Source organism: Mobula birostris, chromosome 11 (genome assembly GCF_030028105.1).
Source record: "Mobula birostris isolate sMobBir1 chromosome 11, sMobBir1.hap1, whole genome shotgun sequence".
Classification (NCBI taxonomy): Eukaryota; Metazoa; Chordata; class Chondrichthyes; order Myliobatiformes; family Myliobatidae; genus Mobula; species Mobula birostris.
The window spans coordinates 43,445,404-43,458,511 of record NC_092380.1 but is presented as its reverse complement, the minus strand read 5'-3'; the positions used below and the strand labels follow the sequence as shown (position 1 = coordinate 43,458,511).

The 13,108-nt window shown below is 49.5% G+C and overlaps 1 protein-coding gene across 1 annotated transcript in view; it reads right to left on the bottom strand.

Annotated features, from left to right (window-relative positions):
* The window catches only part of LOC140205048 (CD151 antigen-like), a 52,698-nt gene that overhangs the window by 15,991 nt on the left and 23,599 nt on the right, over positions 1-13,108 (bottom strand). Inside the window, exons 2-3 of the mRNA XM_072272155.1 lie at positions 7,584-7,688; positions 5,625-5,816 (exon numbers count right to left, since the gene is read on the bottom strand). Coding sequence (XP_072128256.1) covers positions 5,625-5,816; positions 7,584-7,667 — 276 coding nt within the window. The 5' untranslated portion in view covers positions 7,668-7,688. The remainder of the gene's footprint in view (positions 1-5,624; positions 5,817-7,583; positions 7,689-13,108) is intronic.

Sequence of the window (13,108 nt, the reverse complement as noted above, 5' to 3'; positions counted from 1 at the left end):
TCCCTGCAGCTGTTTGGAGGCCTATAAATAACTGCCATCAGGGTCTTTTTACCCCTGCTATTCCTTAGCTCAACCCATAAAGATTCTGCACCTTCCGATCCTGTATCACCTCTTTCTAACGATTTAATATCATTTCTTACCAATAAAGCCACGCCTCCCCCTCTGCCTACCTTCCTATCTTTCCGATACACCGTGTATCCTTGGACGTTCAGCTCCCAGAGACATGCATCCTTTAGCCAGGTCTCAGTGATGGCCACAATATCATACCTGCCAATCTGTAGCTGTACAAGATCATCCACCTTATTTCTTATGCTGCATGCATTTAAGTACAACACCTTAAGACCAGTATTTGATACTTTTTGCTTTGATTTCACTGCAACTTTATTGCACTTCAACTCATCCCAATGGCTACAAATTTGCCCCATCACCTGCCTGTCTTTCCTGACATCTTTACTGCTCACTATCTTAGATTTATTTCTGTTTTTCCCTTCCTCCGCTCTGTCATTCCGGTTCCCATCCCCCTGCCAAATTAGTTTAAACCCTCCCTAACAGCTCTATTAAACTTTCCCGCCAGCATATTGGTCCCCTTTGGGTTCAGGTGTAACCTGTCCTTTTTGAACAGGTCATACTTCCCCCAGAAGAGATCCCAATGATCCAAGAATCTGAAGCCCTGCCCCTTGCACCAGTCTCTCAGCCACACATTCATCTGCCTGATCCTACTATTCTTGCCATCGCTAGCACGTGGCACAGGTAGCAATCCCGAGATTACTACCCTGGAGGTCCTGTTTCTCAGCTTCCTTCGTAACTCCCAGAAATCTCTCTTCAGGACCTCCTCCCTTGTCCTATCTATGTCATTGGTACCAACATGTACCAAGACAACTGGCTGCTCACCCTCCCCCCTTAGAATATTCAGGACCCGATCCGAGACATCCCGTACCCTGGCACCTGGGAGGCAACACACCATGCGGGTATCTCTGTCAGGCTCACAGAATCTCCTGTCCGTTCCCCTGACTATGGAATCCCCCACGACCACCGCATTTCTCTTCTCCCTCCTTCTCTCCTGCACAACAGCGCCAGGCTCAGTGCCAAAGACCCGGTCACCGTGGGCATCCCCTGTCAGGTCATCCCCCTCAACAGCATCCAGAACAAGATATTTGTTGCTGAGGGGGACAGCCACAGCTGTGCTCTCCACTATCTGGGCATTTCCCTTCCCTCTCTTGACAGTGACCCAGTTTTCTGACTCCTGTAGCCTAGGGATGACTACCTCCCTGTAGCTCCTGTCTATCACCTCTTCACTTTCCCTGATAAGCAGTAGGTCATCAAGCTGCAGCTCCAGATCCCTAACACGGTCTCTGAGGAGCTGCAACTCGGTGCACCTGGCACAGATGTGGCCATCAGGGAGGCTGGAGGTCTCCCAGGATTCCCGCATCTGACACCCTGAACAAAGCACTAACCCTGCAGGCATGCTATCTAATTCTACAGGAATGAAACAGGAAAAATAAGTCTACTCACCCACTTACCTCGCCAAACAGACAAACTTTTTAAACCGTTAGCTGTGAGAGCCCTGCTGTTCCTGTCTGTCTGTGGGCCGATTCACGAAAGGGGTGGCGGGGGGGAGAGAAAAAAGAGTTGGCGCTTCGCTCTAGCCGCTTCCCGTTTACCGCCGAAGCCTGTTGAAGCCAAAGCCCTACACTCTGCTACCGCTCACTCCGCTGCCCACTGTATTGGGTGTCTCCTTTTTAAACTCTCCGTGCTGTCCTGTTGACATCACATGCCTTCTCTCCCCATCTTCAACAACACCTTCCATTCTCTCTGCAGACACTTCCTGACCTGACGAGCCTTTGCAACGGTTCTTGCTTTTTTATTTTAGCTTTTCCAAAAATCCCAACCTGTCATGCCGTTCCTGAGAGTCTGGATTCATTCTCAACCCATCTGCCTGCACCCCGTGTTGTTAGCTTCTCCCTAGTGGAATGTCGGTGTCACTGCCCATCCCTAAATTGTCCGTTAACTGAGGAGACGGGTAAGCATTAATCTTTTCAGTGTGCCTACAGTCCTATAGACCAGACTGGATTTGCCCCCCGAGGGACCAGGTGGGCTTCTGAACAACAATTCTGCAGCTTCAAGTTCACCTTTATCAAGCAAAGATTTCCCTTTTAATTCCAAGTTTATTTCAATACTTGGATTTAAATTCCCCAGCTGCTGAGGTGGGATTCGAACTCAGTATCAACGATCCAGAGCTCTGGCTGCCAGCTGTGCCTCTGTAACCTCACCGCCTCAGGACACTGTGCTGGCAGCTTCTGCCTTAATCCCAATAGCCCCCCTCGCTCAGCAAGCCCAGCCAAATGTGCCAGCAATCAGGAGCTACCAGCCTGGGCACCCAGGTTTGCCTGGATCCGAGAACGAACATCGCCAAGAGCTCCTGCCTTTGGGTCTTGGTCACTACTGCTGAGAGACATCCAACAGAGTGGGGGAGGGGCAGGGGCAGGGGCAGGGGCAAGCTAGACTAAAGCTGCCTGTCCAAGTCTGTTTCACCGATGGTCCTGTTCACCCACTTACTGCGCTGTCTGGCACGAGGCAGATCACCATTGGAGTGCAGGGGGGCATGGAGGGCCAGTGCCTGTGAGAACATGGGAAATCAGGGTCCTTTCAACCCCCATTCAGTAAGATCTTGTAGCTCAGCACCATTACCACCACACCAATTTCAGGAAAGACTCTCCACCCAAACTCTGCACGTTCCCTGGCTGCCGCGCTGACTGGGTCACAGACTGCACCTTCCTGGGGCACTCTGCCGAGGTTCAGTAAATAGGAAAGCTGTTCTCACGATGAAAACCAGTGGGAGAAATGGGCCCTTTTCCGGCCAGAGGGATGTGACTGGTGGAATACCCCCAGGATCGGTTGTTTTAATGTTTGGCGACCTGCTGGAGGGAAGTGAGATGCAAGGGTTGCCGGTGAAGAGTGTAGTGTAAAGAAATGTCGCAGTTCTACAATGGGAAATGGAAAGGTTGAGTAATTTGACAAAACCCCGACAAAGGGAGTTTAATGTCAGGAAGTGCGAGGTGAAGTGTAAAACGTCACACTTCCATACCAGGAATTACAAGGCAGGTTCTTTTGATAGGCAGAGACGCAAGCAAGTGAAGGTCAGAGGGATCGAGGTGCTTAGTGCCTGTATCACAGAAAGTGAGCAGGCAGGTCCAACAAATGATTAAGATGACAGAGGATATATTGGCCTTTATTGCAAAGGGATTGGGATATAAGAATGAGGTTTTGTTGTACAGGGTATTAATGAGGTCACAGTTGGAATATTAAACAGTATTTGGGTCCTCTTATCTCTATAAACATGACAGTAACACTGGAAGCAGACCAGAGATGACTCACCAGATTCCTGGGATAAGAGGGTGTTCCTATCCAGAAAGCCTGAACTTTCTTTGTATTGCCTGGAGTTCAGGAAAATGAAGGGTGAGTTTATTCAATCACTTAAGATCATAAGGAAACTTGAGTGGGTAGAATGTGAACTGTTTCACTTGTGGGAGAGACATGAACAGGGGACATACAGTAAGGGGCAAGACATTTAGCACTGAGCTGCGTAGGGATCTCTGTGGGTAGTGAAACTCGAATTCTCAGCCTCAGGGTGGTGGGGGCCAGTTTATCAGATACAGTCAAGCTTGGAGACAAGTTTTGGAAGATCTAGGAATTGACAGTTATGGAAAACTGGCACAGAGGAGTTAACAGCAACATAGATCAGAAACGATCATTCAGAACGATGGGCAGGGCTGAGAAGTCTGCTCCTATTTTATTTAAAAAACTGTTTGCTCTTCTTGATAGGCCAACCTTCTAATGCCAGGAATTTGCCAGGTAAATCTCTTTTCGACTGGCTCCAATATTACCTTTTCATGTGTTCTCATAATACAAATTAATAGTTGCCCACTGAGCCTATGCCAGCCCCCATTCTGCCACACACCTAGACACTAATGGGTCATTAACCCTTTGTAGGTGGGCGGAAACCAGAGATGCTCATGTGGTCACAGGGAGAAATGGCACACCCTCAGCACATCACTGAATCTGTCAGGCAGCAGCTCTTACAGCTATCACAGTGTGCTGTCCTAAACTTTGATGCAGAGATTTGAAATTCTTACGTGGGGAGAAATGAACAAACACACCGCTCAACACGTGGGGGGGATGCAGATTCGGGCTGAGGATTCCATGGCCAGAGGACGAGAGGCTCAGGACGCAGCAACGGGAAGGTTTCCTAACTTCCTAACATGGAGACAGCTGCAGTCTGAGATCAGGCTATGAATAGAAGCACGCTGCTGCTTTTAGACACAGTATACACGCTGTTTGATCTGCCCAGAGGAACTGAGATTCTGTTCCATGGGGAGACATCCCAGCATCTGAGCATTCTCAGCACACACAATAACTTCTGGGCCCTGGGAAATGGTCACACAAACCACAACTTCAGCCAGTGAAAGTGAGAACAGGTACAGACATCTGGGCCGGATCATCGACAACACCAGAGTCCATCACGACAAGTTTCTGTGGCCTGGTAAACCCTGGGAATAGAGAGGGGAGGAGAGACCCAGGGGTTGGAGGGGTTGAGGGGAGAGCCATTGAGCTGTAAACTAGAACTTAGCAACTTGGGGCAATAACTGAGGAAACCAACACACTCTCCAAGGAACTTGTGTATAGTGGAGACACAAAGTACAGACGCTGGAAACTGGATCAATAAGCAATCCGCAGGAGGAGTCAGCAGGTCGAGCAGCATCTGCAGAGGGCGAGGAACTGTCAATGTTTCGGGTCGAGCAGCATCTGCAGGAGAGGGAGGAACTGTCAATGTTTCGGGTCGAGCAGCATCTGCAGAGAGAGAGGAACTGTCAATGTTTCGGGTCGAGCAGCATCTGCAGGAGAGAGGGGAACTGTCAATGTTTCGGGTCAAGCAGCATCTGCAGGAGGGACAGAAGGAAGATAGACTGTGTAAAGAGAGTTCTGATTGTGTCCGGTCAGGAATAGGGAGCAACACAGCGGGTTGAGCAGTATCTGTGGAAGGAATGAAATTATTGATGTTCTGGGTCAAAACCCTGCATCTGCTCAACCGCAGAGTTCCTTGAGCAGACTGCATGCTCCAGATTCCAGCATCTGCAATGTCTTGTCTCTTGTGTGTGTCATTCCTAGAGACTGGGGATTCCCAACCGGTTTGAGGTCTAACCTAGATCTGCTCTAGAAATGGTGACTGCTGAGCACATGCATGCACAGTACAAGTTCTAGTACTCATCAGTTTAACCCCTGGTAACTCTCTCCAGTCCCTGACACGTATGTGCTTCCTGTTGCTGCCTATCAGTGCAGTGTCTTAGCGCTCTTTCAGGACAGTGTTGGATACCAATGTAGAGTGTCAAAGGTTCCCTTGACAGACCATCAATGCACAGTGTTAACCTATTACATCACCACGGACAACCGATCCTAGTTTCACGTGAAGGGCACGTATCGGAATCCTTGCCTCAGAACACTGAGCAAGACTCTGGGAAGTCCCAGGCTTTCCATTTCCATGGGATCCTTTTAGGGAGAAACTGGGAGCACGTCCAGGCACACAGGGACGACCAGGCTAAAGGCCAGGAGAAGACTGAGGTCTTTACCCACTGAAGTAAGTTCTTCCTCTCCTTGAAGGTGGCACAGCAGCCGAGGATGCCGGTCAGCATGACAACCGCACCAGCCACCACCAGGATGTAGGCAGTAGCAGCATAGATGCTGGAGGACAGGAGGCTGATGTAGTCGCTCTTCTCGGCCAGGGTCCAAATGCCAACAGCCATGACCACACCTCCGGCCAGCTGCAGAAAGAGACAGGAGGGTCATTCCCAACTCCTCCAGGGTGGGTGTCCCCACTCACCCCCCACTCTCCACTGCCTCCTTCACCACCCCAGCAGCACAAGCACTGACCCCCCCACCCCCAGAGAACAAACTCCACGAGAAAGACCAAGCCCACCAACAGGGCCATCCCCACTGGACCAGCTCACCCCAGCAGGGTTTGCCCCGCTCCACGTGGCCAGCTCACCCCAGCAGGATTTGCCCTGCTCCAGGTGCCCAGCTCACCCCAGCAGGGTTTGCCCTGCTCCACGTGGCCAGCTCACCCCAGCAGGATTTGCCCCGCTCCACGTGGCCAGCTCACCCCAGCAGGATTTGCCCCACTCTACATGGCCAGCTCACCCCAGCAGGATTTGCCTCGCTCCACGTGGCCAGCTCACCCCAGCAGGATTTGCCCCACTCCACGTGGCCAGCTCACCCCAGCAGGGTTTGCCCCACTCCACGTGGCCAGCTCACCCCAGCAGGATTTGCCCCACTCCACGTGGCCAGCTCACCCCAGCAGGTGGGACCAATGTCACAGGCAGGGTTTCGGCACAGGAGGTGCTCCCCGCCAAGACAACACCATATGTCAAGGAGCTGGATTATTCCGTGGCTGTACCCTCTGACCCTAGACCCTCCCACTACAGGAAACATCCTCTCCACACCCACTCTATCCGTGCCCTCTGGTCCTAGACTCCCCCACTATGGGAAACATCCTCTCTACACCCACTCTATCTGTGCCCTCTGGTCCTAGACTCCCCCACTATAGGAAACATCCTCTCCACACCCACTCTATCTGTGTCCTCTGGTCCTAGACTCCCCCACCACAGGAAACATCCTCTCCACACCCACTCTATCTGTGCCCTCTGGTCCTAGACTCTCCCACTATGGGAAACATCCTCTCTACACCCACTCTATTTGTGTCCTCTGGTCCTAGACTCCCCCACTGTAGGAAACATCCTCTCCACACCCACTCTATCTGTGTCCTCTGGTCCTAGACTCCCCCACTATAGGACACATCCTCTCCACACCCACTCTATGTCGTCTGGTCCTAGACACTCTCACTTTCGAAAACATCCGCCCCACATCCACTCCAATGCGTGCAGGCCCAGAGCCATCAAATGCTAGTCAAATGTTAACCCTTTCACTCCTAAACACTTCTCTCCCCTGCTCTACATGCTCCACCAGATCTCCTCACCTCTCCTATGGTGTTCTAGCAGGGCCCATTCTCAGACTGCCAGACCGGATCTGATCGGTGGGAGGAGCTGGCATGGATTTGGTGCAAAACCACCCTCGTCCCACGCCGCCCTGTTCAGGCACCACACCGCTGAGGTCCAGACTGACCAGCTCTTGGCAGGAGCCTCTCTAACACTCTGGAACCCAGAATACCCCCATGTTTCACTGAATCTCTCCCCCCCACCCCCCGCAGTGTGACAGCCCTCCCCCCACCGCACAGTCACATCACACAGGAGGGTACACAGGGAACATTCGGACACACCGAGACCCCACCTTCAGATTCAGGAATCAGAAGCAGTGTGAGGGACAGTGACAGACCCCTCCGGGACCCCCATCTGAGGGGAAATGACAGACCCCCAGTGTGAGGGTCAGTGACAAACCTGTCCCAGACCCCCAGTGTGAGGGCCTGTGACAAACCCCATCCCCAGTGTGAGGGTCAGTGACAAACCCGTCCCAGACCCCCAGTGTAAGGATCTGTGACAGACCCCCCCATTGCCCCAGTGAGATCCCAACCTTACCCAGAAGAAGAAGTTGAAGATGAAGAGCAGGTACTTGAGACAGATGGTCCCGCAGGTGTCCCTCTTGTCCACGTACTCACCCATCCTCCCTCACTGATTGTTGATCTGTGGCGGGAGCAAAGACGCTGTTGAGCCAACGATACTGCAGCCTCTCTTGCTACGAAGTTTACTGATATCACCCAACAGCTACCCACAGGAGGCACTCACAGCACCGAAGGGCTGGAAGGGTCACAGATACACACCCTCCTCCCGTACCCTGATGACGACACGCACGGGACCCCTTGCCTCTGCACGGTACGATGGCAGAGAGAGAAGTGAAGGACTCTCATCACTGATTAAAGCCTCCGTTAAGCAGCCTGAACCATTTCCTGTCTCTTTGCCATTCTGCCCCACCCACATTCCACACCACCTCCCTGCATCCACTAAGCTTACACAATCAACAGGAATTCTGCAGATGCTGGAAATTCAAGCAACACACATCAAAGTTGCTGGTGAACGCAGCAGGCCAGGCAGCATCGCTAGGAAGATACAGTCGACGTTTCAGGCCGAGACTCTTCATCAGGACTAACTGAAGGAAGAGCTAGTAAGAGATTTGCTCTTACTCACTCTTCCTTCAGTTAGTCCTGACGAAGGGTCTCGGCCTGAAACGTCGACTGTACCTCTTCCTACAGATGCTGCCTGGCCTGCTGCGTTCACCAGCAACTTTGATGTGTGAAACTGCCACAATCCACAGCTCTCCCGCTTTAAAGGGGCCATGTTACCTGCCCTGCAGAGAACTGCAAACCTGAGCTAGCTGGTGAGAAGTACAGGGCTACCCAATTCAGACAGACATAAGCCCTCCTTCCCTCTTGGAGGGTGAGTGTCTTTGGAACTCTCTTCCCTATAATCTGAATCTTTGAGTATCTTTAAACTGGAGGTAAAATCAGCTCCAAGTAAAAGTATTACCAAAGCGCATAACTGTTATAAATACTACATGAGTTTGATTTTCCTACAAAGGAACACAATAGAACCAATGAAAAACTACACACAAAACAAACAACCAAAGTGCAAAAAAGCAAATATACAAAATAATAACCAATAAATATGGAGACGATGAGTCCATAGGCTGTGGAACAGTTCAATATTGGGGTGAGTGAAGTTATTCCCTCTGGTTCAAAAGCCTGATGGTTGAGGGGTTGTTCTTGAACCCGGTGCTGTGTCCTCAGCACCTTCTATCTTCTTCCTGATGGCAGCAGCGAGAAGAGAGCATGGCCTGGGTGCCTGAGTATGGACGGTGCTCTGCATGTAGATATGCTCAGTGGGGCAGAGGCCTTCACCTGTGATGGGCTGGGCCATAGGCAGTATATTTTACAAGCTGTTCCACTCAAGGGCGTTGGCGTTTCGTAACCAAGCAATGATACATCTTGTCAGTATACTCTCCACCATGCATCTATAGAGGTTTATCAAAGTTTTAGATAAAATGCCAAATATTTGCAAACTTTTAAGAAAGCAGAGGTGCTGCCACACTTTCTTCGTAATGGCATCTGGACCCAGGACAGATCCTCTGAGTTTATAACACTGAGGAATTTAAAGTTGCTGGCCCTCTCCATCTCTGATCTCCTGATAAGGACTGGCTTATGGACCTCTGGTTTCCTCCTCCTGAAGTCAAATATCAGCTCTCTGGTCTTGCTGACATTGAGTGACAGGTTGTTGTTCAGCTACCACTCAGCCAGGTTTTCAATCTCCCTCCTATATGCTGATTCGTCACCATCTTTGATTCGGACAACGACAGTGACGTCATCAGCAAACAAATGTGGCTTTGGAGCTCTTCTTAGCCTCACGGTATAAAGTGAATAAGCACATAGCCTTGTGGTGCTCTGTGCTGATGGAGACTGTGCAGGAGATGTTGTTGCCAATCCGAACTGACTGGGGTCTGCAAGTGAGGAAATCGAGGATCCAGTTGCACAAGGAGGCAGTGAGGCCTGAGGGTATGATAGTGTTGAATGCAGAGCTGTAGCCAATGAAGAGCCTCGCTGTCACTGCCCAGATGTTCCAGGGCTGAGTGAACTGGCATCGCCGTGGGCCTGTTGGAGTGGATCCAAGTCGCTCCTCAGGCGGAAGTTTCACCACCAACCTCTCAAAGCACTCTATCGGAGTGGATGTAAGTGCTAGCGGACTATAAGAAATAGATTCTTGTCAGGCAAGTGGGTGAAGGATTACTATCAGAAGATGACGATGAGGGAGTTCCGATTCCAACCAAATTAGCCATGTTCCTACCGAATGGGAAAGCAGGGATGATGGGCTGAGTGGCGTTAATCCATATGTTAGATGAGCCCCGTGTCAGAGCCAGCCATCAGATCAACTGGGGCAAGGGGAGAGGTCAGAACTGATTGTTGGTGTGGAGGATTGGTAACGTCACACGTACCAAGCCCAGTGAAAAGCTTTTGTTTTGCATACCATTCAGACAAATCATGCCACAAAGAACAACAGTGAGGCAGCGCAAAAAGAAACAACAGAACGCAGAAGTGTTACAGTCAGAGAGAAAGGACACCGCTGATAGACCAGTGCAAGGGCAGTGACGACGTAACTGAGAGATCACAGCTCATCCTTGTCAAGTCTTATAATAACTGAGTGAACCTAGTAGGGCAAATTTTCAAGCTTTTGCATTTTCTGCTTGACAGGAGAGGGGAGAAGAGAATGCCCAGGGTGGAAGAGGTCCTCGATTATATTTGGCCACTTTCCCGAGGTGGTAGGAAGCATAGACAGAGTCCACGGGAGCAGGCTGGTTTATGTGGTGGACTGGGCTGTACTCACATCTCAATGCAATTGCAGCCTCAGGCAGAAGAGTTACCACACCAAGCTGTGATGCATTCAGAAAGGACACTTTCTATTGGAAAAGAAATTGGTGAGGGTCATCACCAACATGTCAAATTACCTTAGCCTTCTGAGGAAAGAGAGGCAAAGTACAAAATAGACTAATTATCAAAGCACTGTACATACAGTACTGGGCAAAAGCCTTCAGCAGCCTAGATTTTTATATCGTTTCAAATGGTTTTGCCTTCACAGATCTCAACGTCATCGAGGCTGTCTGGGATTAGTGAGACAGGAACAAGCAAAACAGCCAAAGTCTGCTGAAAAAATGTGGCAAGTTCTCCAAGATGCTTGGAACAACCTACCAGCCGATTTTCTTATAAAATTGCATGACGGTCTACCTAAGAGAACTGACGCAGTTTTAAAGGCAAAGGATGGTCACACCAATATTAATTTGATTTAGTTTTTTTTTACTATTTACTACTCTTCATCGTAAATTTTTTGGCATGTAAAAACTTGTCATTATTTTTGAAAGCATCTTCAGGTTACAGAATTGTTTTCACATGTGCCTAAGACTTATTGCACAGTCCTGTATATGTTACCCTATGCTACACTGAAATTAATTTTCTTGTAGGCATTTGCTGAGGGAACGAAGAAATACAACAGAATTTATGAAAATACATAAACTAAAAACATCACAAATAACTCATACGCAAAAGACAGACGGTGTAAATAAAAAAACACCGAGACGATGAGTTTTAAAGAGTCCAGCAAAGTGAGTCTAAGTTCAGAGTAATGATGAAGGAAGTTATCCACTCCAGTTCAGTTGTAGGGAATTGGCTGCGACTGGACCAGGACATCTTGCTGATGATACTGTGACGACACCACACTGTACCACTACCTGCAGGAAGGCAGACTGTGTCCGAGAGGCTCTATGCCTCACAGGTAGCCAGCTGACAGTGAGCAGGCCTGAACTTCACAACGGGAACTTGGCCGGGCTGCAGCTGGAAGATGGGGGGTGGAGGGGGGACTGTATACAAACCGGAGCTGGTCACTCTGCAGAACAAGGGAGCACGTGCGGTTGGGCAGAGATAACAGCAAATATTACCATCCCTGTCCCCCAAGCCCACCACTGATCCCATATCCTCCCCAGCTCCCTGGTCCCACACTTTCTTAACTCCACGTTCCCTTGTCCCAAAACACAGAAAACAGAAAATGCTGGAAAAATACCCAGCAACTGAGGCAGCATCTGTGGGTACAGAAACGGAGTCAGGAAGCCTTCCTCAGAATGAAAAAGGAGACAAAACAACTTGTGGCCCTGGTGTTACCCTTTGCCTCCTTCCTCAGTTCTGACGGAGGGTCTCCAAACTGAAGCGTTGACGGCTTTTCTTTCCATGGATCTGCCTGACCAGCTGAGTGTCTCCAGCATTAACTGCTTCGCTTTTAGATTTCCTTCACCTACAGTTTTTCCTCGCCCCAGTTTGGAAGGGCAAGTACTGCCCAAAGCATCAACAGTACAAAGTGCTATCTCCCTCTCGTGCATCCCGGAATTGTCTCTTTCTCCTCTTCCATTGGGCAGAAGATACAAAACCCTGAAAGCTTTTACCACCAGGATAAAGGACAGCTTCTACCCTGCTGTTGTAAAACTTGAATAGCTACACTAAGACTAAGGAGCTGGTGGTAGACCTGAGGAGAGCTAAGGCACCGGTGACCCCTGTTTCCATCCAGGGGTCAGTGTGGACATGGTGGAGGATTACAAATACTTGGGGGTACGAATTGACAATAAACTGGACTAGTCAAAGAACACTGAGGCTGTCTACAAGGGTCAGAGCCGTCTCTATTTCCTGAGGAGACTGAGGTCCTTTAACATCTGCCGGACGATGCTGAGGATGTTCTACGAGTCTGTGGTGGCCAGTGCTATCATGTTTGCTGTTGTGTGCTGGGGCAGCAGGCTGAGGGTAGCAGACATCAACAGAATCAACAAACTCATTCGTAAGACCAGTGATGTTGTGGGGATGGAACTGGACTCTCTCACGGTGGTGTCTGAAAAGAGGATGCTGTCCAAGTTGCATGCCATCTTGGACAATGTCTCCGTCCACTACATAATGTACTGGGTGGGCACAGGAGTACATTCAGCCAGAGACTCATTCCTCCAAGATGCAACACAGAAGTCATTCCTGCCTGTGGCCATCAAACTTTACAACTCCTCCCTTGGAGGGTCAGACACTCTGAGCCAATAGGCTGGTCCTGGACTTATTTCCTGGCATAATTTACATATTACTATTTAATTATTTATGGTTTTATTACTATTTATTTATGGTGCAACTACAACGAAAACCAATTTCCCTCGGGATCAATAGAGTACGACTATGACTAATACAATAAACTGAACTCTTGACCTCGCAATCTACCTTGGTAATAGTCCTGCATCTTACTGACTGCATTTTCTCTGTAGCTGTTACACGTTATTCTGCAATCTGGTACTATTTTACCTTGGTCTACCTCAACGCACTGTGTAGTAATCTGATCTGTATGAATAGAACACAAAAAAAGCCGCTAACCCAAGATAGTGACTGGTTGTTCTGCCAATGACTGGATTTCCATTAAACTGCACTTGATAATTCGTGGCATTTTGCAAACAAGTCTTATTTTAATGGAAATACCCCTTGGAAAATTCCATGTTTTATTGTTATACAACATTGTATTACCCCAGTGGATTTAATTTGGCTTTTTTG